The sequence below is a fragment of the Ambystoma mexicanum genome, chromosome 4q (genome assembly GCF_040938575.1).
Source record: "Ambystoma mexicanum isolate Mex_15411 chromosome 4q, UKY_AmexF1_1, whole genome shotgun sequence".
Classification (NCBI taxonomy): domain Eukaryota; kingdom Metazoa; phylum Chordata; class Amphibia; order Caudata; family Ambystomatidae; genus Ambystoma; species Ambystoma mexicanum.
The window spans coordinates 1,202,888,975-1,202,914,562 of record NC_090928.1 but is presented as its reverse complement, the minus strand read 5'-3'; the positions used below and the strand labels follow the sequence as shown (position 1 = coordinate 1,202,914,562).

Sequence of the window (25,588 nt, the reverse complement as noted above, 5' to 3'; positions counted from 1 at the left end):
ACATAACTGATGGAGAAAAGAGAATGGATGGGAGGATGTTGTGTCTTAAATAGTTTGTGAATTTCTATTACCAAAAACAAAGGGTGTTCAACTTGCTGCTATTGATGTTTTGTCAGAAGGAAAGATTTTGTGCACAGAGTAAGGTGGCGTGCCTTGCGGTGATTATTATGTGATGTTTATTCCGCCTATTGATTAATAAATATATATTCTTTCTACAGACGGCTTATTCTTGGCTTACCTATTGCAAAGGGGTGAGGGATAATAGTGGTGTGATATTTGTCAGGGGCAGAGCGAGTATGAATCTGGCAAACTGGTGTGGTGCTTTTGATTGCGGGGAGGGAAGGAATTCCATGCATTACTGTTTGCTCCATAAATATATTGTAGAGCACACATACACAAGGAGCCAGGGACTCTAATACACGTCACCACAATACAGAGAAAGAGGAGAAACAGAGGAAGGAAAGACACTTTAGCATATGGAGATTAGTATTAACCTTCTCTCAGCCAATCAGAATGTCAGGAGGTATTGACTGCATTCTGAACATTCTCACTTCAAAAGCAGTCAGAGAAACAACAATGCAATTTCCAGGCAATTGCATCCCTCCCTGGGTGCATTTTCATTTCACTGCAAAATCCAAGAGAAAGGTAAAACATGGGGTAGGTTTCAGTTTCTTGTAGAGAAACGGTTTAGTTTTACATTACAGCTAGTGCATGATCATGTAAACTTGTTTCAATTCAATCAAGCTTGCAATTAAAATGCGTAACCTGTAACGGAAACCTTGCTCTTTAAGTACTACAAAATAAAACCACATTTCATTTACAAACCCAGTTTGGTATTCACTTTAGTTACTATTAAACTAACGAGTTTTGCTAATACCTTTATAGACCTCAGGCAAGGTCATTATCACTTGGGATAATTACCCTTCCCCCAACGTATGTCCATTGACTTCGCCTCAAGCTATAACTTGTGGATGGGTCATTTTCATGGTATAATTAAACCTCCATTATTCTACGAGGCTAACAAGGCAGAGGCAGAACAAAGAGAAAAATAAGTGAATGCGGAGAGCGATAGATAAAAGTGGATAGTCACATTGTGAGAATATAGGAAAGATATAGAGGAAGGATACAGGGCAGTCCCCTTGTTCAAAGTATTAGCATTGGAATAAGAAGATCCTAAGCTTGACCCTAATATGCAGTGATGTTGTTTGTGTTACCGCAAGGGAGCCTACATATTCTAACCCATACTTGCATGGAGTTCTGTGCCTCTAAAAGTTATATTTGTGATCAAAAATAAAGCCATGCCCATCTTCTGTATGTTAGCCTTCTAATAATGCACCAGTTGATGAACGATAGTGCATAATTCCTAAAATACAAAATAGTGATCCTGTTACAAGTATAGTACAGTGCTGTAATTGTGCTACAAAATTACACTTTCATTAAAATGCGGAATTTCAATCTGCAGCCCGTGCAACCGGTAACTATATACATGGGTCATCCCGTGTACTCACACTGCACGTTGAGCTGCACCTGGGCTTCCCGCGGCCGGATGTTGAAGCCGTTGTACCGGGCGGTCTGGCACCTGTAGCTCCCGCTCATGTCCCGCGTCACGTTGTCCAAGCGCAGCTTGCCGTCATAGGTCTCCACCAACATGGCGCCCGAGGGCATCGGCGTCTCCTTGTCCAAGCGGGACCAAAGGATGGGTGGCTTGGGCTTCCCGCGCACCTCACACTGCAGCTCGGCGTAGGAGCCCTCCCGCACCGTGATGACGGCCTGCCCCTTGGGGACGCTGATGGTGGGAGGGACTGAAGGAGAAGACAGAGAATTACTTGTGGGATTATCTGCAAGGAAACAGGCTTGTAGACTCTACATCAACGCACATAGCATGCACGAGCCTCAGATGCTGCACACATTTCTATTACACTTGTAACACTTGAAACACTTGTATATTGGCGTGATACAAATAAAATATCATATCATATCATACACTTGCAGGGATAAGTGGAAAACCACTACAATAACCTAGAAACAGCAGTGTTAGAGGAGGTCAAATCTACCGATCAGAAATCAGTGGGTCCACTTCAACAGAATGAGCCTCATTATGATTGTGGCGGTAAGGCAACAACAGCGCGGTAGTGTCATACCGCCACATTACGAGTTCTGCTCGCGGATGCCGCTGGTCAGACCAGGCATGCAGAGCGGCACCTGCGAGCAGAACTGGATGGTAGCGACGGTACCGTTATGAATGGTACCGCTGCTACCATCCTCCCCATTGAGCCCTATGGGGGCTCTAGTGGGAATGGGGACGTACCGGCTGCAAGTCCCGCGCAGGCGGAATTACCGGGCCCGTTAAGGTCGGAATGGCCCGGTTATTCCCCTTTCGAGGGACCCCGAGTCGGACCCGAGTTTGGGTAGCTATGCCGGTAAAAATGCATGGCTACCTCCAACCTCGTAATGAGGCCTAATGACTCATCAAGGACAAATCACACTACCACAGCCTCCCCCACATGCCCCCTGCTCTTCCCTCTGATTCAGGTTCTTAAATGCAGAGTGGAGACATGTAGATGTAAGGAGCAGTACATTATACCCTTTATAAAACTAAACAATTACATTATTGAAGATGAAGCTGGTCAATAATGGCAGTTATTTACCGGTGGAAGATTTACAGACCCAATCGTGGGCATGGATTTAAAACGTGAATACCGTGCGCATTGCTCACAGGCTCAAAGGTCACCACTGGTGTCTTGTTCCATCATGGTCACCCTCGTCCTTCATTCTTCCTTTGCTATCTCCCTCCCTGTGTGCCTCAAGCCACCACCGCCTCTATTCTTTCCTCCCAGCCTCCTTCCAGCAGCTTGTGCTGTGTGTATTCACAGAGATGAAAGTGAGCTGCCAGTTCTTAGAGAGATGCCAAAGCAGTGTAGTAATATTTGGTAATGGTCAGGAGTCCACATGGCACAGGTGTGGACCTTAAGCACCACCCATAGGCTCCCACGCCCATCATTTTGCCATCTAGATGCAGAGGCGTTGCTAGGGGCGGGGCTGGGGAGGCTGCAGCCCCGGGTCTTTTGGTTGTAGCCCTGGATAGAAGCTCAGGGGCTAAATCCTGACCTCCCCGACATGAGCATAGCCCGGATATTTTCCAGACCTAGCAACACCCCTGTTGAGATATATTGCTGAAAAGGGCTATTATCCAAATCAATTAACAGATATTAATAACAGATGCCAGATCCGGTCTGTGAAAACCAGGAAGTCTGACCATGCCCCTGCTGACTGCAGAAGCGCCAGCATTGGCCACTACTGTTAGCCCATGTGCCTTTTCAGGAATTTGGTAGTGGTTGTGCCTCCACTCCCTCTGCCGGCAGTCCTGGAGTTTATCACTATTTCTATTGATTGGAGTGGCCTATCTTCTACTCCAGCATCTTACTTGACTTGTATTATTTCATGGTCCCTGGACCCAAGGTGATTCTAGAATCTTATGCTGGAACGCGTGCTGGCCTTTTTCTACATCTGATTCCTGAGGTAGTCTGAGGCTCAGTAGCTGGTTCAGACTGATACATAATCGCACTCTAGCTCGGTGGATTACAGGATTTGCTTTCCATGGAATTCCTTCGAACCATGCAAAGACGCCATTTTAAGATGAAGGCCAGAACTTGCCTTCACTTTAGAAAGACGCCATCTTAAGATAAAGGCCAGAGCTTGCCTTCACTTGAGAAAGACGCCATCTTAAGATGAAGGCCAGTGCTTGCCTTCACTTGAGAAAGACGCCATCTTAAGATGAAGGCCAGAACTTGCCTTCACTTGAGAAAGACGCCATCTTAAGATGAAAGCCAGAACTTGCCTTCACATGAGGTATGTCCTAGAAAGCTGTATTGTCATTCGCCCTCTTAGGTCAGGATAAATGTGATGTTATTTTACTATGCTTTCATACTGTGCCAAACCATCACCATAGTAGTTCCAAAGCGCCTAGCCACGACACTGTAAGCACCGACACTGTGAGGCCACACAATTGCTGATTTTAAAGGGCCTTGAGGACGTCTGCTGTTCGAGTCCCGCTAAGGCTCAGAGATAAATAAAAACATTTGGTCGGTCTGGAAAAAATGTCAGTAATTGTGGCTCTGGCATTTTGTTTTCAGACAGCTTGCTAGTGGGGCCCTCAGATCTCCCGGCAAGCCTGACCGGCCAGGATTTCAAGCCCTTTCCAGCAAATAAATGCCTGAATCCCCTTCACCCTTGCTAACGGTGCCGGTGATTCGGGAAATCCCATCCCGTGGAGCCCAAGGCAATGAGAACTAACGAGCACTCTGCTGCACATAATATCCCTGTAATACCGGGATATCGGGCGATGGAGACAGTATGGGCAGCTTGCCGGTATCCTGCCGGTAATACCGGCACACTTGTAATCAGTTGTTATGTGATGTACCAGGCCCCAACAAATCCCCTTCCAAGAGGCAGTCACCAAACTGTGTGCTTTTAAAACGTTACTATCTTGCTGCTTATTATATCATGGGGCCAATTGTAATGTTTATCTTGTGTTTTAATTCTATAGTCCCCCGAGGACCTCCTAAATATATAGCTGCTATATGTATGACTCAAATGGAAAGAACTATTGACATATTTTGCAATTGTGCAGCCACTTGCTGATAGAGGTATGGAATATGGATCTTCTGTGAAGCGGCATTAATTTAGAAGTACAGTTCATACACCTGTAGTGCCTGATTCACAGAAGCGTTTTATAATGGTGCAAACCCATTGAAAAATGCTCTGCAAATCAGGCCTTCTGTGTGCCTCCAAATCATGTAGAATACGTGTCTGAGAAATGTGAGCAGAAAGCAGAAGCTTCGTCCACATAATAATCAGTTGTCACTATGTGTGAGCACACCTGGGCTTGCTTTTGATTTATTCTCATGGAGGTTGGTCTGTGTGTTTCCTTCACCTGTATCCCATGTTTGGAAGGCTGAGTGCGCTGTGCTCCTAAAAGGTATTTGAGGCTGGAGCATTCTATATACTTCTTTTGGAAGTTGCGAGTTAAATGGGCATTTTAGGCAGTCAAAAAGTAGTTCCTATTGTGGACTAAATATTTCTACTCAACAAAAATGTTTATAATTTTACAAGAAGCTTTTTTCTTGTATTTATTTGAATGTATTCTGCGCTTTTGCCAAAGCACTTTGACAGAGAAGGCAACGGTACAAACAATTCCAATGCGGAGTTGGCAGTACAAATCAGCGGGTTATGGAGCAAACAGAGGAGACAAGAGCTGAGCCTTTATCTGGGTGCAGAAGGTGTGATATGCAGAGGAAGAGCAGATAGCAAGCGGGAGAGAATTTCAATGAAGTGGATCAAGGAGGGAGAAAGCGAGAAGAAGCACTGGGGGGTTGGGAACAGCAGGCCAATAGCTAGACTGGGAGTATAGAGCGTGAGTGGAGGAGTGAAGGAGACAGAGGGCAGGAGGTTGATCGCTTTCCTCAGCCAGCTCTCGTCTATGCAACAGCCTCCCCCTCCCTCTGTGTCTTGAGCAGGACTTTCTTAAATTATGGAAGCTCCTCAAGACTTTCCTCTTTACCTCCTCCTTCTCATCTTCCCTCCTCTGCTAATCTCACAGCTGCTTTCATTGGTGGCCAGGTCCCTTATGCATCCTCAGGGCCCTGACCCCCACACCGAATCACCCTCAGCTTCTGTCTATCCTCAGCACTTGCCTCGGCACTCCCTAGGTCCTGGAGTCTCGCACTTACCATACCTTGCACTTCATCTGTTGCTCATACACGAGCACGGGCACCCCGGCACCTACCCCCGCTGGCCCCTCCCTTCTGCACGTGCATGTTCTGAATACTCACAGGGCATAGTAGTTCTGTCCTTTTTTCCCCTCCACTATATTTAATATGTGTATGTATTTTTATATGTCTCATTCCCATATCCAAATGGGATCTACGTGATCCGACCGTGGATGATTATCTCGCGGCCGGAAAGGTTGCATGAGAAATGTGCGAACCACCAAAGTTTTGCACATTTCCCATGCAAACACACGTGAACAACCTACATACCCCTCACCCACACCCACAACACACCCATGACAACCCCCACCCACACCCTCAACAAACCCCCACCCACACCCCCAACATAAACATACCCTACTTACCTTTTTCTTCACACTGAGTCCCTGCAGCGCCAGTTCCCTTTCACTTCCGTGATCGGGAACCGGCGCCGCAGGGTCCTTTTCTTTTTTTGTTTTTTACGGGGGCTACAGGGCTTTCCCCCGCAACACCCGCTCACTATACTGTAAAATATAGTGAGGGGGGTGTTGCAGGGCACACCCCCGCAGCCTCCATTTCTTTTTTTTTGTGCGGGTGTGCTGTGAGGGTGTCCCCCGCAACATCCCGCTCACTGTACCACATAGTATAATGAGCAGGGTGTTGCGGGGGACACCCCTGCAACCTCTGCAGTCTTTTTTTTGTTTTATACTTACCTACAATGTTACCACCAAAGTTTCCAACTTTTGGTGTTTGAACCTTCGATGGTAGCATTTTTAGGTCTTTTTGTACATGCAAATTTTTAAGTACGATAAAAACGTACAATACCATCCAAATGTACTTGCTGTATTAGCGCCTAACAAGCGAACAATAAATAAATACATTAATAAATGGTGTTGGGGGGGGCAAGACCATGCAGACATTTAAAGGCAATAGACAGGAAATGCAGCAGAAGATAAGCTTCGAGTCGGAGGATAGAAGGAGATAGAAGAGAGGAGTAGATGGAGACACAGGGAGAAAGGCGGAACGTTGAAGATGAATAGAAGAGGGATAAATGGAGCGAAGGGTTGTAAGATGAACTGCAGCAGGTCCAATCAAGGGAGAGGAACAACTGTTGATACTGGAAACGGTTAGAGCTCAGATTAAAGAGAAGAAAATGACAAGTGAGTGCAGTCAGAGATATGAGAGGAAAAGGAAAGAGAGGAGTCAAAGAGGATACTGCTATTCCAAGCAGAGGAAGAAAGGAGGAAAAGAAATAAATGGAGGAAGCAAGTGGAGAGAGAGGATGGAGGGAAGAAAATAACTTCCGTTTTCGATGGGTTAAGTTGAAGGAAATGGGAGAGCAGACAGGATTGGATGGAAGAAAGACAGGCAGAAACTTGAGATTGAGGAGTACCAGAGACAAAAGAAGAGAAGATTTGGAAATCATCAGCGTAAAGGTGACAGGAAAGATTGAAGTGGGCCAAGAACAGAGCCTTGGAGCACACCAGTGTTGTCTGTTTGCTCTTTGAATGAGTAATTTCCACCAATGAATAGATGTTGTTTTGTCTTTGGTGCCATCCTAAGATCATTACATCTTGCAGCGCCCCTAATGGCAGGTCATCAGGATCCCACTGGTTGGGACACATCCATTAAACAAAAATACAAATAAAAAGAAAAATATTTGTGGTCAACAATACACAAAAGTAGGTTTAGCAGTAATGAAAATCTACAAAAATCAATACACTTCCATTGCATGGATATTGTTGAAAACGAATTCATGAAAATGTACTTTTTTCACTACTCATTGAACATTGCTTACTACTTATTTTTCTGCTAGAATAATGCAAATGAACCTTTGAAAAAGAATGTCCCTGCAAATTTGGCAAGATGTCTTTACTAGTGAGTTCCTCCTGTTTTGCAGGCAAGAAAAACTGTAATGTACCTTTAGCACTTTGCCCCCCGTTTTAAAAGTGGTGTAGTTGAAAAATCCATGATTTCACAAACTGAAACATTATGAATCTCCAGCCTGTAGAGTTTAGCTACTCAGCTCCCCCGGCCAGCAGCAATAAGAGAGGCAAAGGCCAGCGGATAATAAATTAGAGTGGCCTTGTTAGAATCTTCACCCGCCATTTGATTTTGCATTGGTGTCCATTTGTTAATGTGTTCACAATGTTTTTGTGAGATAATTCTTTGTGTCATAATCGGGATATTCTATCTATAGTCTTTGCAGGTGCCGCCGTGTAATTTAAATATCCCTCACAGTAGATTCACTGTTTCATCCCTCACCCCGGGCGCTCATTGTATTCTCTGCTATTATATTACTTGCTTGCAGCTTGTCCATTTGCACACCACTCTTTTTTTGATGAGGTTTTGCGTGTGCCCACATTAAGAACTTCTGTGGTCCACGTTACTTGCCAGAGCGACTACATTTCCCAGGCACCCCCTACTATACATATTTGAAGTCCAGGTGCTTCAGCACCGGCGCTTCTGCGGCAAGCCGGTTTCGCCGGTCCTCGCTGTAGGAGTGGGCCAGGTACGTGACCTGTTCCGTGCTTTGCCAGCTTCTTCCGACTGTTTCCACTAGCTCTGGATGCTGTACACCTACTCCGCAGTGGGCTATTTGTTTACCCTCCACCTTCTTTTTGCTTGTCAGAAATTAGACCGCCTGCAAGAAATCTCCCGCTTCCTGGACCTAAGGTCTAACGCCCAGAATACTACTCTGGCACTTAGTGATGACCTCCTGCATAGTAATAACACACTTCTCCCCAACGGGATGCCCATTATCCACCAAGAGATGCCGCATGAGGCCAGTTCTTCCATAAATGCTCCCCCTGTGCCTGCACATATCAGTAAAATGCCAGCTTCATCTAAAAGCACGGACAACCATCAGGCGTCAGTCAGCTATGACCTCGGACCTGGTAAGACAACTCAGAGGACTTACCCCTGGCTACAGCATACTCTCCCCCAGGGAATTCCCAATCCTATGGCACTTTGCTCTGTTCCAAACCGGGCACCTGACCATCAAGGGTCCCCGAATTGTGCCGGTCCAACTACCTCGACGACCAATACTTACAGGATTAAAGCAACCTTACTCAATACTCGCTCTCTAATTAAGTATGCTAATATCATTCACAACCTCGTTGTAAATAACGATCAGGACTTGTTATTTTTGACGGGAACGTGGTTGAGTGATTCTAGTGGACCTACGATAAATCTTGCAGTCCCAGATGGCTTTACCATCTATTGTAAAAACCGCAAAGCCAGAACCGGGGCATGGAGGGGTGGGTTGCAATTATTGCTAGAAACTCCCTCTCTCTGTTTAATGTACCAAGCAACTGCATTGGATGTGAGATTCTGCATTTGAAACTCAGTCCAACTCCTTGCAGCTGCATTAATTTCATCCTGATCTATCGCCCTCCAATTACAATGTACAGTTTCAATGACAAAATTATACATCTGCTGTCGAATTTTAGAGGTACTAATAGTGCCACCCTATTCTTGGGTGATCTAAACCGTTGGAGGAGGGATCCCTCTGACAAAGAGGCTATTTTGCTAGAAACTAACCTCTAACATTGGTCACCTCGTCCAGAATTCGGACACCACTAATGACAAAGGCAATATCCTAGATTGGATTGTCACACTTAATTTGGAAACTCAAATTACCAGTTCTACTCCCTGTATTTGGTCAGACCACTCTTTGATTGAATTTGTCATTACCCGGCAAACACCACTACCTCTATTACCAACCCCCCCTAAAACTTATCTCTCATGACCTTAAGGAATGTATTACTGACATGATGTCCTCAACCTCAGAGACAGACTCCCCTGATTTCCTAATTAAATGGTACAATGAGAAATTCTCCCCACTCCTAGAAAAACTTGCCCCCCTCAAATCAAGGGTTGTTCAGGACAATCCCAATCATCAGAGTTGGTTCTCAGCAGAACTTAGTTCCTTCAAAGCCAAAAAGAGAAAAGCAGAAAGGTTCTGCCGTAAGCACCCTACGACTGACAACAACAATACCTGGAAGTCTCTTGAGACAGTCTATAGAGAGGGTATTATAGAATCCAGAAAAAAAAACTTCTATAATCAACAAATCCTACAAGCCAAGAATACACCTAAAAAAACTGCTTGGCATACTAAAGCTCCTTGAGAAGCCAAAGGTCTTTTAACACCTTTTATGCCTACTAATTTGGATTGTACCAGAATACAGAATGCCTTTCAAGATAAAATACTTAAAGCTAGGGGTAACATCCAAACTCAAATCTCAACTAAGTTGAGTGCTCCTGTCTCAAGAAGACCCACGTATTCCCTCCAGCCATATGTGGCCCAACAGGATGGTACCCCCCCTTGATCTCATGCCTGTGACCTGTCTAGATTTAGAAGCCACCCCAGAGACCATGCGTCCAACTGCTGGACCAGATAATATAATCACTCCTAAAGTGATCTTGGACAACAGAGACATCTTTATTCCATTTTTGGCCCAGTTTGTTAATACTTCACTTTGCACACACGTTGTGCGGCCAAGTATTAAAAATGTTTTGGTCACTACCCTACTTAAGAAACCCGGTCTGGATCCCAAGGACCCGGCGAACCTAAGACCTATCACCACTTGCAACTTGTTCCTAAAAATTTTGGATAAAAAGGTACTCGCCAGATTCAATCCTACGTTGGCACCATGAATATTCTTCATCCTAGGCAATCAGGCGTTCGCCCCGCTCATGGTATGGAAACAGCCTTTGTGGATCTGCAGAGCCATATGCTCAGCATCATTGATCGTAGTAAATCCGGGCTGCCAGTGCTATTGGATTTATCAGTGGCATTAAATCTGTTAGATCACAACCGACTCATGCAGATCCTTAATAACACCTGCCACTTTTCTGTCTTGGCTTGCAAATGGATAGCGTCCCTCCTGAGAGGCAGAATATCTAAAGTCTGTTGGGGAGAGGCCTCCTCTGACTCCGTATCCTCTAACTGTCGGGTTCCACAGGGAACGTGTATGTCTTCTATACTGTTCAACCTCTATATTCTTTCCCTGTGTACTCTTTTAGAGGATTCAGGTATGTTCTGGACCAATTATGCTGATGACACTCGGCTGGTCATAGAACTCTCTGGGGATTATTCAGCTGATAGCCATTTTCTTCAAAATGTCTATGATCAAATTGACACTTGGATGCTGAACAATTGGATGAGCCTTAATAAAGGCAAGAGAGAGCTGCTCACTTTTTTATCAGCTCAAGCTCGGGCCAAACTTCCAGACTCCTACCGGCTGCTCTCTATCCAAGAATACCCTCCCCCTGTTAGGGAAAAATGTAAAACACCTGGTGTTCAGACTGACTGTGCCCTAAGTGCAGAAACACATGTAAGCCTAGTCTCAAAGAGCTGTGCATACCATCTTAAGCTCCTAAGGAATATCTACCCGTATCTTAATGAAGAAAACTTGACCACAAAGCTGGAGCGACTATTCTGTCACAAATAGATTATTGTAATGCACTTCTTATTGGTGCTGATAAGAAAAGCATGCAGTGCTTACAGACTATCCAAAATGATGCAGTGAGAATTGTCAAGAAAATCCCAAGAAGAAGTCACATCACTAGCTCTCGCGGGTGCTCCATTGGTTACCCATAATGGCTAGTTGTCAATTTAAAGCCACAAGCCTACTCCGCAAATGCCTGTCTGGGAAGGAGCCCACTACCTGAAATCAGTTATCTCTTGGGATGCCCCTTTACTGTTCACTGAGATCTACTAATAACAACCTTGTCTCCCATCCTCGCTGTAAGAAATCGAAATGGCTTAGTAGATCATTTGCCAATTGAAGATCTGGGATGATCTCCTTGCAGCCCTGACACAGCGGTCCCTACCCTACTGTCTTTTAAGAAGTCCCTGACAGCTATTCGCTTCGCCTCAGATCCTAATGATCAGGATTATCTGTTTGTCCCATTCTTTCAATGTTGTCCTGTGTGTCTTTGTGCACCCTGATGCCTGTGGGTTTTTGGCGCATTATAAAATAAAAATACAAATCCAAAAATAAAATTCTCTTAGGATGTCTGTGAATTGGCAACTGTGCTCAGCCATCCTTGCCCTAAGATGCCGATAGAATTTTGTGTGGGGAAAGGAAACATTAGCTCAGGATATCCCTTGGACCTATTGGAGTGACTGGTTTTTCACCCCTTCTATCCTCAAAGCAAATCCCCAGGCTGATCCCATCAGTAAATATAACTCTGTGTTACAAACACTTTAATGTTTACTGTTAAGGGGGAGTGTTGTGAACATGAAACGCACATGAAATGATCACCAAGCCCAATGTTGCTGAACTGAAGAGTGGACGTCAGCAGCTGGGGTGACGTTTCTGATTATGACGTTTTGGAAGTTCTAGCTAGAGGTCTGGATAGAAACGGAATTGTACCAAAATATCGCCCTGACAATTCCGGCGACTTTTTTTTTTGGACCCCCCCTTACACCATTTATATATGTGGGTGGTTATAGAATATAATATTAATATGGGGGTGTGGGTGTCTCCCCCGCATATATATATGGTATAAAGGGGTTTAAAGAAAAAAGTCTGCTTTTTCGGCTGTCGCAATAATCACATAGATCCTATAGAAACTAAGGCGTTTGACTTCAGATTAAGAATCCGATTGGACGTTGCAATACCACATGGAGGGAGTACGTAAGTCTCACAGGAAACTGCGTACATGTGCGAAGTTATGAGTTCCGAGTATGTGCAAATGTCTAAAAGGAGAGCGAAGAGCCTGAAGTAGGGCGGCAAAAACATCTTTGGTTGTAAATGTAGGCATTAAGAGTCCCTGATGGGGATGTCCGCAAAGTTGTACAGATCGGCCGGAGCATTTTTCAACCATTTTAAGGGAACCCTATCCGAACTCACGCTTGAGTGGTTTGGGCCTATTGCCTAGGACCAAGACAGGAATACCCCTGATAAGCCCTTTGATGGCATCATCGACAAAGTCTCTACGGGGCCTGACTATAGCTCAGGCTGCAGGCGGCCATCATCAGGTACCATCCAACATGGGCTTCATTTTAAGGGGGGACAGGGGTGTTGGTCCCCCCCAACTTTCATGGCACACCATTTTGCCCCCATTCATTTGACTAGGCCACCTTTTCTTCAGATCTCATGTCCCTCCCCAACATTTTCAGCAAAGTTACTCCACTGCCGTCCAAACAGCTATTAACGTGTTATTAAAGAGCCACTTGGCGTGCCCATGTATTCAGGGGAAAGGCCTGGCTGTCAAAACATCAATGAATTACAACCAAATCTGAAAGTGAGATATTTTGGGGCGGGGAATTTCCCCTCTTGTGCTTCCCCGCCCCAATGACGCCCTCACTCTTCTTCTCTGTACAGTTTTGACCCTACACCTCAACCTGATGCTTTCTTCAGTGCTTCTGGCACTTAACCCTTTATTTCCTCCCCACACCCGATCTCTCCATGTACTCAATTTGCAGTTTAGTGCTGGGGGGGTTGTGGGGGGGGAAGAGGGCTGGTTGACTTTACCTGCTAAATTATGTTTCTTTTCTGTGCAAAAAAGTGAAAACGTCCTTTGTAATGTGTTCCCTCTATTTGTAGTTTTATCATATTGTATTATTTTTATGCGTTTTTACTGCATGTGAACAGAAACACCCATGATCGATTTCATAATGGAAAGCTGCACACAATGAGTCACACACTTTAGGACGTCTGCCCTGTTTTGCCAATGGCATAGGCAGTAATTTGCAGTCATGGTAGGCCCCGTTTGTTTTACAGCGAACATGAACAACTCTTTGGTGAGCTACCGGGCCTCATCTCTTATTAACTGCCCTTCCCAGCCTTTAATTCACAAGCAAGGATAGAGGCACTACAGTAATGCAATTTACTGCCTCTAAATATTTTATCATACGTCTAATGGCGCAGAATTAGACAGGACTGGGCGAGGTACCCACCCGCCTCTTGCGTGCATTTGGAAAGCCTTCAGACTAACAGATATCATTCAATGATTCGCTAGTGGTGGCAGTGACGAGCAGGACGGCCCGCCCCCCCCCCCAACCCCCCTCCGGGCTACCGGCCGGTGCGTGCTGGTTTATGGCGCGCAGAGCAGAACTAATCATGTTTAATGGCGGGGATGCAAAAATTAACAACGCCGGTTTATTGCCCCAGTATGGAAGGGAATGAGGCGCACGTGCCATCGGCAGGGGTTCGCTTTATCGTGAACAGTTGGTCGCGATCCCTTTGCGCAGAGGAGACAAGGGACGTGAGCATCATTTCAATATTGTTTCATATGCCTGCTTGCCCCCTACCCTGTCACTTTACTAAACCATTCCCGAACGGTTTCTTTTTAAAATAAAAGTATAGGAGCTGTAAAAGGTCATTTAAAAAAGTACAGGAGCACCACTCCCGACCGCTCCCAACCGCTCCCGCTCACTTCGACCACTGCCTTTGGGGAGGCCACCGTGTTCTCAGGCACGTGAGAATTCAAGTCATCCTGCCACCCCAGTAGCGGGGCATTCAGGTCATCATGCCATCCCAGTAGCAGGGCATTCAGGTCCTCATGCCACCCCAGTAGCAGGGCATTGAAGTCATCATGCCACCCAGTAGCAGGCATTCAGGTCATCATGTCACCCCAGTAGCGGGGCATACAGGTCATCATGCCATCACAGTAGCGGGGCATTCAGGTCATCATGCCATCCCAGTAGCAGGGCATTCAGGTCCTCATGCCACCCCAGTAGCAGGGCATTGAAGTCATCATGCCACCCCAGTAGCAGGCATTCAGGTCATCATGCCACCCCAGTAGCGGGGCATACAGGTCATCATGCCATCACAGTAGCGGGGCATTCAGGTCATCATGCCACCTCACTAGCAGGGCATTCAGGTCATCATGCCACCCCCGTAGCGGGGCATTCAGGTCATCATACCCCCCCAGTAGCAGGCATTCAGGTCATCATGCCACCCCAGTAGCAGGCATTCAAGTAATCATGCCACCCCAGTAGCAGGAATTCAGGTCATCATGCCACCCCAGTAGCAGGCATTCAGGTAATCATGCCACCCCAGTAGCGGGGCATTCAGGTCATCATGCCACCCCAGTAGCAGGGCATTCAGGTCATCATGCCACCCCCGTAGCAGGGCATTCAGGTCATCATGCCATCCCAGTAGCGGGGCATTCAGGTCATCATGCCCCCCCAGTAGCGGGCATTCAGGTCATCATGCCACCCCAGTAGCAGGGCATTCAGGTCATCATGCCACCCCTGTAGCAGGGCATTCAGGTCATCATGCCATCCCAGTAGCGAGGCATTCAGGTCATCATGCCACTCCAGTAGCGAGGCATTCAGGTCATCATGCCACTCCAGTAGCGAGGCATTCAGGTCATCATGCCATTCCAGTAGCCAGTAGCGGGGCATTCAGGTCATCATGCCACCCCAGTAGCAGGCATTCAGGTCATCATGCCACCCCAGTAGCAGGCATTCAGGTCATCCTGCCACCTCAGTAGCGGGGCATTCAGGTCATCATGCCACCCCAGTAGCAGGGCATTCAGGTCATCATGCCACTCCAGTAGCGAGGCATTAAGGTCATCATGCCACCCCCGTAGCGGGGCATTCAGGTCATCATGCCATCCCAGTAACCAGTAGCGGGGCATTCAGGTCATCATGCCATCCAAGTAGCAGGGCATTCAGGTCATCATGCCATCCCAGTAGTGGGGCATACAGGTCATCATCATTCCACTTCAGGTGAGCCTGCTTTGCCCATGGTGCCAGACTCACTTCTGTGACCATGATAGGATCCCCTGACCACCCTGTTTCCTCTGTAGGGGGGCTTTCAGGTAATTTCTCTATCCTATGCATTATGCTTTCAGTACACTCTGCTATGCCATTTGCAAGACATTACGACCCGCTGCTTTCCCAGTAGTTGGGGTTTGAAGCACTTGGCTCTGCTGGGTGTAATGGTCACAGGCCACTCTGCTGCCCCAGTGCAAATTCATAATACAGCGCAGGGGTCTTTCTTAGGAAGGATTTACGTGTATTCACTAATACTGGAGTGTTGCAGTGGCCCTCTTGCGGCAGATTCTCTAGGATCCAGATCTGTGTGATTTGGCTGTGGCAAATTTGTTTGTGGCGGAATTGACCATAGTCAATTTCACTGCAAACCCTATTTTGCTGTGGCTAAACTCTGAAAATCTATGCACCCCAAATTCAACCCTCCCCCCACTTACCTGTTGCACGTCTGCTTCCTTCTCCTGACCATGCAGTGTCAGTTCTGTTCCTTTTCGGCGGGTCGGATACGATGCCCAGGGTCCTCTTTTTTATTTTTTCCCCTGCCTCTACTCCTCTGGAAGAGGGGGACAGCCCTGCAACCCCCTATCCCCATGTTTGGAATGGATTACCCAATTTCATCAAATCAATTTGATCGAATGGTACGGCCGAATTCGGCCAGATATACCATTCGATCAATTAAATTCGATCATATTGAGTAATACCTTGGTGGTATTGCCTTTGAATCGCTGAGATGCCCAGATAGTGGGTTCCTAGTCCACTTGCTGCACCCTACACATGGTAGGATTATGGTCCTTCACGAGCTTCCACGTTGATCGTCAAGCCCTGAGCGAGACTTGTCTGGACCACCTTGGTCTCCCACGCGGAGTTGCGCGCCAGTGGTTCTTCCTTCAAGTAGCCCTGGTCTGCCAGCAGAAGCGCTTCCTGTTTAGAGCCACCCTGGAGTCTTCGGCTGAGCCTTCCAAGTACTGTGGTGTTCCAGTGGTAAAGGCTTGCCACTTAAACAGGAATGAAAAAGCTGCCTTTGTCAATTAGTGGGGGTGGGGCTAACAGTGTACAGCCAATGCACGACAATATTTCCTTGGCTTGGTGCCAGCACTCATTCAGTTTCATTTGCACAGTGCCCTGCACCCATTGTTTGGCCTTTCACGTTGCTTTGGCGCTCTTTTCTGGTAGCCCTCAAAGTCCCAGCAGCAGATGTGTCTGTGTGCCCCCTAGCCTCCCAGGTTCCAATTGTTGGTCTGTCACGTCACCCAGGCGTAGTCTTATATCTTGCCGGGTCCAATAGCCGAGCGTCTAGGCTCTTCTGCAAAACCTGGGCTAAGAGCGTAGTACTGCATAGGTTACGATGACTTTGTGTGGTTGGGTTATGCGGTTGTTTCGCTCTGCAGCGATAGGGATTTAAGGTGATCGCTTTTACTTAACTGGACACTTTGTGGCAAAGCTTGTCTGAGTTCCATCAAGCTGTGCTTGAATGCTTAATCTTTTGGGGAATTAGCAGGGGTTTCACAATAACAGAGTTTTGATGTTTGAAAGTGGACTTCCTTGCGCCAGTCGCGGTGTCCCACAGTATGAGATATGGGGCAGCACGGCTCTCTCAGTAGTTGGATGTTGGTGCCAACTGAGCATGCTCAATGGTCACAATGGCGTGTTATTTATATTGTGCATTCGCCAAAGCGCTGCATATGGAACATGTTTACATACAATATCACCCAACCAAAGTTGGTACTCGTTCATCGACCTCAGAAGGATTAAAAAGGCTGAGGGGGATTTTGCCTGGATTGCGAACCCGCGACCTAGACATCCCACACAGATTACAGCAGTGAGTGCTCAACCCAGTGAGCTATCTTACTGGCTATAATTACCAGTCATGTTAAATCCCTGCCAATCATGCTGAGGCTTTGTTCCTGATTATAGCCGCTTGTTGTTGTTTTGTAATGTACAAAATCTAATACAAATTACGAATGAGAGCATGAGTGCAAACTTTTTTGGGGACAGACATTCCCACGGCCCTTGCCTGAACCCTGAATATGAGTTTTTCCATTCCCCTGTTCGAAAAGGGGAATTTTACAGCACATTTTTTTCCAAAGGAAAAAAGGCACAGCATGTGCTACCAGCTCTAAACATATTTTAGCAACAGTCACTCAACCCGCTGAGATATCTCTGCACCCCGGGGTCAAGTGCTAAACATTAAAGTGGGGGACTAATCAACAAAAGCAATGGGATGTGACTGTCACCAGAAATTAGCATATCAAGGTGAAATATGCACATTTGATAAAATTGCCTTTGCATAACCACCCAAATGGCTCAGGGCGAATGGCATTTGCCTTTCATAAAATTAACACACACAAAAGCAAAAGAGGATATTTCCTTCTAAACGTTTTTTTTTAAAAACGTTGAAAGGTGTGCATGTTTTAAACTTCAAGAACCAGTACAAATGTTTTCCCTGAAACTTGCAGTACCGAAATGGGACATTTCACCTTTAGTTGTTTTTTTTTTTTTTCTTCAGGTGATAGATGTAGTGCAGTTGTGAAGTGTCCGGCCTGCAAACCTGACGAATGTGGTTCAATCCGGAGGTCGGCTTTAATTCATAAATTCAAAGAGGACATTTAATGTTTCTCACTTTAGCTGGGGGCGGGGGCTGAGTCCACCCTCTGAAAAAAAATGGGTAGACTCCATCCCCCCGCCTGTACCGTCGACTTTATCCCTGTTTGCAGCTTTCTGCGTTAGGACCCAACTTTCAAAGAATTCAACTTTTGATGTGGGACGCTGATACTGCTCAAAGTCACAGTGTTACTTACAGTGCAGGTCCTGTACATAACTTTAAAGCCAATAGAGTTTCATAGACATAGTAGAGTTTCATGGACATAGTAGAGTTTCATAGACATAGTAGAGTTTCATGGACATAGTAGAGTTTCACAGACATAATAGATCGAGGATGTATAGAGCCAGAAAATGTGTCTCGGGAGGATAGCTCAGGGGCAACGCGCTCACCTTGGAAGCAAGACCATGTAATGCAACACATGTTCGGTCCACAGATGCGTATTAAGCGTGTTATAAATAAACAATTACATCCACATTTCTCTGTAAGGGAAAAGTAAGGTTTCTGATTGCTGAAGAACTAAAGACACAGTAGCCTACTTTGCCCACTGCACTTGGGGCCAACAGTTGAGAGACGAGGCTACTCCTCTCGTGTCTCAGCCAGAACTTTCAGGCTTCACGCTTGGTGAGACTCTTACTGGTAGTAGGATTTCATTGTTACGTTTTTAAGTTAGGGTTATTCAATGATTTTTTTTAAAGGTTTATATGAAACAATAGTAAGATTCTTTTTTTTTTTAAAGCATAGAAATCATATAACCTGTTTCTCATTTAAAAATTAAAAATTCTTAGAAATGAGACAATTGCTTAAAAGCAACACAGTGATAAAATACTTAAAATGAATGCAAACTATATCCTGTTGGCTGGTACCACAAATAGTAATGTGAGTCCCATAACATGAAAATATCACTTTCAGCAACATTTTTCTGTAAGAAAAAAATGTTTTACACTACAGAAAAATGCAATGATAAGGATATTGGACTGCACTTTTACATAGACAAAACACTTTACAAGTATAAAATTGCTCCCCAGGATCCCGCGATTTGCAGAATCAGTAGCGGGCAGCATTTGAAGCTTAAATAAACCCTCCCCGCGTCTTTACAAAAAGGGGCGTTGAGGTATCTCGGCTGGAGAAGCAGACAAGCAGATGACGTCACTCCTGTTACATTCTCTTTGACCTCGTATGTTGTCAAAAATCAGAAATATGTTGTTTCATCAAATATGGTACATCGAGAAACAATAAATACCTCAATTTCAATTTTGTTGAAGTACCTAAAAATAAGCCGGGGTGAGAGGGGAAGAGTAGAAATAGGGTTGGGCAGAGCAAGGGCCGTGCAGGGGTAGGATTGAGGGAAGCCCTCATTAAGGAAAAGGGAGGCAAAAAAAGAGACATTTCATGGAACAGGTTGGGAGGAAAACCAGATTCAATGAAGCAACATAGAATCCAAGTGATCCATTCGAAAACTTGCCTTTGAAGAGTTGTCCTTTAGTGCTTGTTTTAGCCAAGGTTTGTCTTAGCCCTTAACAGGTTGAGGGTGAAGTCAAGATACCATGTGGCTAAATCAGAAATCCTAACAGGACATATGTGACGCCTCTCTCCTTAAATCATGCATCTTATTAGGAGAGGCCTTCTCTATGACATTACCGTCATGGTGTGTCAGCGGCGGGATTTGTGGCTACCCAGCCATCCTGGAATCCCAATCGTATGGTGGGAAGCTGCCCTTGGCTACAGTGTTTTTGTTCTCAGAGTATGCACCCCTGATGTAGGCAGGTTTGTGTATACTTGTGATGATGAAAATGTTTGAGTACTGGTGTTGCCCTTCGATTGTGCAAATTTGGGCTCCATCATTCTAACATTGTCCTAACATGACCACTTTGAGGCTTTTAGATCGTTGTGGAATTCTGCCGTCTACATAGCACGGCTATGTGGCTGTGCAGCTATCCCAGTTGTAGGCCATTTTGGCCATCATGGAGTCCAAGTGGTGCAGCATTATGTCTGTGCTGCTGTTGTCAGCTGTAGGTCTTTGTGGCATGCCTACAGGCCAACTGGCCAACTTTACAACTGTGCAGAGATCCCAATTGTTTATCTTTGGGGTGTTTGTTGTGTTCCACTGGCATGACCTGAAGACTGTGGCCCTATACCAATGGTTGGTTTTCCCAGCATTCCCTGTGTGCCAGTACTGGAAGACTTCTTGGCATGTCTTGCTTCTCAATGCCTAAAACAGTGCTGCTACCTCTGTTTGATAATTTTGCGCACTCCCAGCGGAAGTAGGCCCTCGACATTCTACAGAGTCAGATGAACTGACTTCTATCTACCATATTAGACTGCTATATATGACACGCGTAAGGACCGCAGGAGGAGAACTAAAGCAGGGTCTTGAGGTACAGGGGAGCCTATGCAGACTCATTATCACCTCAGGAGAGCTGCACATGTTCGGTGAGTGTCACGATTGTGGAGGTTTCATCGTGACTGTCTGGGCCTGTAAGTTGTTCAAGGACAAGATGAGTGCATTGTGTTCCTTGGAGAGCGGCCGGACACCTGAACCTAGTAGCGCTATCAGAGGGGTGCCTCAGCCTTCATCCAGGTACAGCCTTGCCTGATTGGCCACTTGTGCATATTTACAGGTTTCCAATGTGTGCAAGGAGCTCGGTGAGAGATCCTTACCTAGCAAGTGGTCAGAGATACTACTAATTTGAGATTGTAGGGTTATTGCACCGCCCATCCTACCTCTCCCCACCCAAAAGCCCTTCCTTTCCCTGTTGGCGTGCTTCATGTTCTGCACATTCCTGGGCAGGGGTTAGCAAAACCTTAAATAAGGCATTTTGGAAGCAGTCAATGCATAAGGAATGCTGTTGTATTTGCACGATGTTGAACAGCACTTTCACACACCCTGCACTTCAAAAGGCTTGGGTGAGACGAAGCACTTACGCAAAGCCTGGAACGTGGAGTTGACAGGCCATGCTGACCATTTGAGTCCTGCTAAGGACTCCTGTCGCTTTTCTCCATGGCTACCCCTAAAGGTTCGTTCTGACCATTTTGTTTCTCTACCACTATTAGACAATGCAACATAAAATAGCCCATTGAGACATGAACAGCTAAATCTGAGATGTACCGACCACCAGTGCTACATAAATTGCCACATTCTAAAATCCTCCATAACACCAAGTAGGGAGCTTATGGGTCACAGGATTGCTATCCTCTTCTCAACCATGGATTTTTACAGCCTGAAATGTTCTATTTTTAAATCCATATCTTCTTCAAAAAGTGCAAACCCCACTGCTGACACCATTAGGTTCATAACCTTTGCATTTGTTTTCGGACTGAAACATAGCTCTCTGACAACGTATGGGCTGTTTTACACTCCTTTGTCTCAGAAGGTTTAGGCTTCATCTCATCCAACATCACTCAAAACCCTGGAGGAGGTCCTGCAGTTATTGTCATGAGTTATTTCTAGAGCCCTCTTAGCAGTGCTCTCGAACCCCGGGGTGCGAATGGATCACTCATGCGTAACTACGCTGTCATTCTTAAGAAAATGATGCCATGACTTCTATCACCAACCCCTTTAGTCATCTGAAGACAATTTCGGAAAGTTACATTACCTTTTTCCTCTTCCTGGGGTTTAGTTTCATCATCCCTTCTTTTGGGAGAATTTATTTTGTGGCTTAACTGGCTCTTAAGGCCCTGTTTCTTATCCTCAGAGGATATTTCTTTGTTAACCCCTTCTCGGTGCCATAACAAAGGCCATTGTATGGTCTTGATTTACCTGCAGGCACCGGCATTTCTCTTGTTGATACTTTTCAGATTGCTTCTTCTGACCACGTGATCAGATTTTTACGTGTTGACATTGATCGATGTTCTCCTTCGGCTAAGCCTATTCCTCTGCCACGACGTTTGAGAGCCAAGAACAACATATTATTTCCGAATATGAACCTTCTACTGCAGAATCTGGAGCCCTCTCGACCTGATGACACTTTGGGCCTTATTTTCTTGAAGAAATACAAATATCCTTACAAAATGAGATGGATAGTGTTGCCCCTTTAAAAAAAAAAAAACATATTCTTTCCCCCTGGTTTTCTTTAGAATTGATTATGCTCAAATGCACCTGTAGAAATCTCAACATCAAATGGGGAGTTTCCCAAGATGTCTTGCATCACCACTTGCTGGCATTGCTAGTTACAAAAAAGTATGTTCAGAGCTGAATATTCTGTTTTATGTAACAACATTAACAACACTCCCCTCCCACGCCCTGCCCCAGCCTTGGGAGTCATTTCAAGTCATGCATGACTTTTTCCTCCTTGTCTTTTGGAGGAACCATGTCATTGCCGGATCTCTGCAATTCCTTGAGACGGTTATTTCTCACTAAAATGAAGGCTGAGCAGTCTGACATTGCTGGTTCCCAGCTGGGACTTTCTGGTCCATCTTAGATTCTCCTGACCATGAAGCCCTCTCATTGAAAGAGGTCCATCCTGCATAAACAGGGACTCTTATCGCTACCCTCCACCCTAAACATAGGCCTTATGATGGCCGCCCCCTGTGTGAAGCCATGGAAAAGGCTTCCCAGCTAACCTCAGGGGTCACCACTTTCATTACTATGGGGGTCATTCCGAGTTTGGAGGTAACCATGGTGTGGTATTAGCACCATGGCTGCCTCCAAACCCGGGTCCGGGGTCTCTGAATGGGGACTTACCGGGAAATTCCAACCTTGGAGGACCCGATAAGTCCCCATTCAGAAAACCATTCCCCATTCCCATTGAGCCCCCATAGGGCCCAATGGGAATGGGGAAGGAACTAACAACGGGTCCCGCTAAATCAGGCTGGTAAAACCAGACAGTCCTGGTGGGACCCGCTAAGGGACCTCGTAATAGGACGGTAGGGGGTTAACGGCACCGGCATCCTTACCGGTGCCATTAACCCCCTACCGTCAGGGTCGGAAGGACCCCCTATGTCTCCTTCATTGGGACTGGTCCCAAGAGCTGAGAAATAAGTGGTCCGATGCTGCTCTTAGAAAAGCCATCTCTTGGCCTCGTCCTTAAGGAATTGCCGTCCCATTGCGAACCTGCCTGGAATTGCAAAGGCAGCAATGGTTCATAGACCCCAGAGAGACAGCCTCCCTAGCGATGTGGAATGATGTACTGGCACAGGCCGATGAGGGTGTCCTGTCAGGGGTTATGCTTTAGGTACTGGGCACTAAATGCCATTCACTGTGCTCTTCTTGCTCACCCTTTGAAGATAGACCGTGGCATGCCTAAGCAACCGTGCCCTTCACTAATATCTATATTCACCCTCTCAAGGACCTAAAGTATTTCCTCAATATGTGGTCCCACTCGCAGGTGAACGGTCTATTTGAGTACCAAATGTGGAATTTGCTGCTCTATTCCTTGGGCTGCAAAGAGTTGGTGGTTGACTCAGAAGTGGCTGTAGGCTGAGTGCCTTCAAGACAGAGCTTATTTCTTCCACACTACAGCACATGCAAGGTGTCCCTCACCAGCTCCCTTCTCCACCGAACGCATCTGGTTTCCGCCAAACATTCATCGACACATTTAAGAAATGTGTATTCTACTGGAAATCAAATCTCAGTACTAACGATCAGGTCATCTCAATAGTGAGGGACCGCTCTTTAGACTCGGTCAGTGACATAGAGCCCTCCCATTGGGCCCATCAGAGATCCATGCCATGGTAATTGGCTCCCTTGTTAATTTCAGACCATTCGATGCCAACTCTCTACATGTAGAGCTTCTGGTCCTAAGAAAAGAGGATGACACCCTCAGATGCCTTCATTAGCGCTCTGTGCACAAACCGATTGCCTTTACAACTCTTTGCTTGATATTTAGATGGCTACACGATCTAGCACTCTTCTACCTGGCAGATATAGTTCACGTGTTTCCGCCCGCTAGACGACCCAGGTCAGGAGGAAAGCATGTGTTGATGGGATCACCTGCCAAATTAGAAGCTAAAGTTGAGAGGAGATTTTCTGCCCAGGGCCCAATACTCTGGAACCCCCTCCCGCTTGCAGTCCACCAGATGACGACTTCCCTTAGTTTCAGGAAAAGGCATGTATTCCTCTGATCATGTGCTTCCATAGCAGCAAGTCCTCTGTCTTCTGTTCAAATTCTAAGACCAAAGTTATGATCGTGTGAGCTGGAAACCACTGCAACTTACAATTCCGCCTGTAAATAGTTTATTCATTAACTTACATTTTGCAATTAATGAATGTCCATGTCAGGTTTTTATCAAACTGGACACAGCAGTCTACCTCTATTCTGGATCATATTAACTCTACAGAAGAAGTACTTACAGACAACCCGGGGAAAGTTCAAAGGAAACTGACCTCGATTGGATTAAGAACCGGGGATTAGCTATGAATTATCATCTATTTTAGCATTTTAGATCGGAAATTAAGCCATTTAATGTTGTTCCAGCATAGTTAAAAAAACACCCCTATAAGTTAGTTTATTATTAATTATTTTAAAATACTGAATCATTTTGTTTTCGAATTTTATCCAGTCAAGAGACCATTTTATGTGTTCTGGTGACAACATTTCTATCTAAACCTTTAATATGATGTTTTTATTCTTTTCTTTTCTTTTTTATATGGTATTGTACTGTATTGAATTCTACTTTACTGTGTTTGTGTAATGTGTATAAAGTTGAATACTTATATATACACACACACACACACACACATTAAATAAATAATAAAATAGAACCGAAGCTATGGAGGGGTCTCAACACCCGTTGAGTGGGGACAGGTGGGGCGCAGCGAATTTCATTTTGGCCTTTGGCTGTGTGCACTGTGCGAGAGGAGTTTGAGGAGTTTGAGGATTGTGAGGGAGACTGGGGCAGACCTATGGGAGAAACAACCTAATGTCTGGCCCTTGCACGGTTCGCCTGATGAATATGTGATGAAAGTCATTCACCGCCAGTGGAGTAACTTTGCTGAAAATGTTGGGGGGGCATGACATCTGAAGAAAAGGTGCTCCAGCCAAATGAATGGGGACAAAATGGTGTGCCATGAAAGTTGGGGGGATACCCCCTAAAATTACCCCCATGTTCACTGTCCCCGATTGGCATTGTCACGATGGGGAAAAGTCCATGATGGTCACTGAGTTTGAGTGTGGTTTGAGACAGCTCTCAGCCGGCACACCCACACATTAAGGCAGGATAAATAGGTCTCAAGTGTCTTCATATGACCATCAACACTTGATCCTGACCGGTCGCTCCTGGCTTTCCTAGACCTTAGCATGTAGCTTATGGTACGGAGTGGCGTGGCCAAGCGTCCTCCTTACTGAACCCTCATCAGAAAGGGAATGAGAGGAAGATGATCAGGATTGGCCGAGGGAATGGGAGAAAGTGGAACAGTGCGGCTGTGTGCAAGGGTCAAGTGCAGGGGGGCATCAGGTTGTTCTGTATTGTAGTCTCCCTTGACGAGCAAACTCCCTTCTCTTATTTGACTGCACCCAGAAATTCCCAGAGATGGCCCTGGAGGCCTGGCCATTTGCACTTCAATAT

The 25,588-nt window shown here is 45.8% G+C and overlaps 1 protein-coding gene across 2 annotated transcripts in view; it reads right to left on the bottom strand.

The window, feature by feature from the left end:
• The window catches only part of MDGA1 (MAM domain containing glycosylphosphatidylinositol anchor 1), a 1,353,685-nt gene that overhangs the window by 735,508 nt on the left and 592,589 nt on the right, over nucleotides 1–25,588 (bottom strand). For both annotated transcript variants that reach the window (XM_069608760.1, XM_069608761.1), the window contains exon 8: nucleotides 1,509–1,802. In XM_069608760.1, coding sequence (XP_069464861.1) covers nucleotides 1,509–1,802 — 294 coding nt within the window. The remainder of the gene's footprint in view (nucleotides 1–1,508; nucleotides 1,803–25,588) is intronic.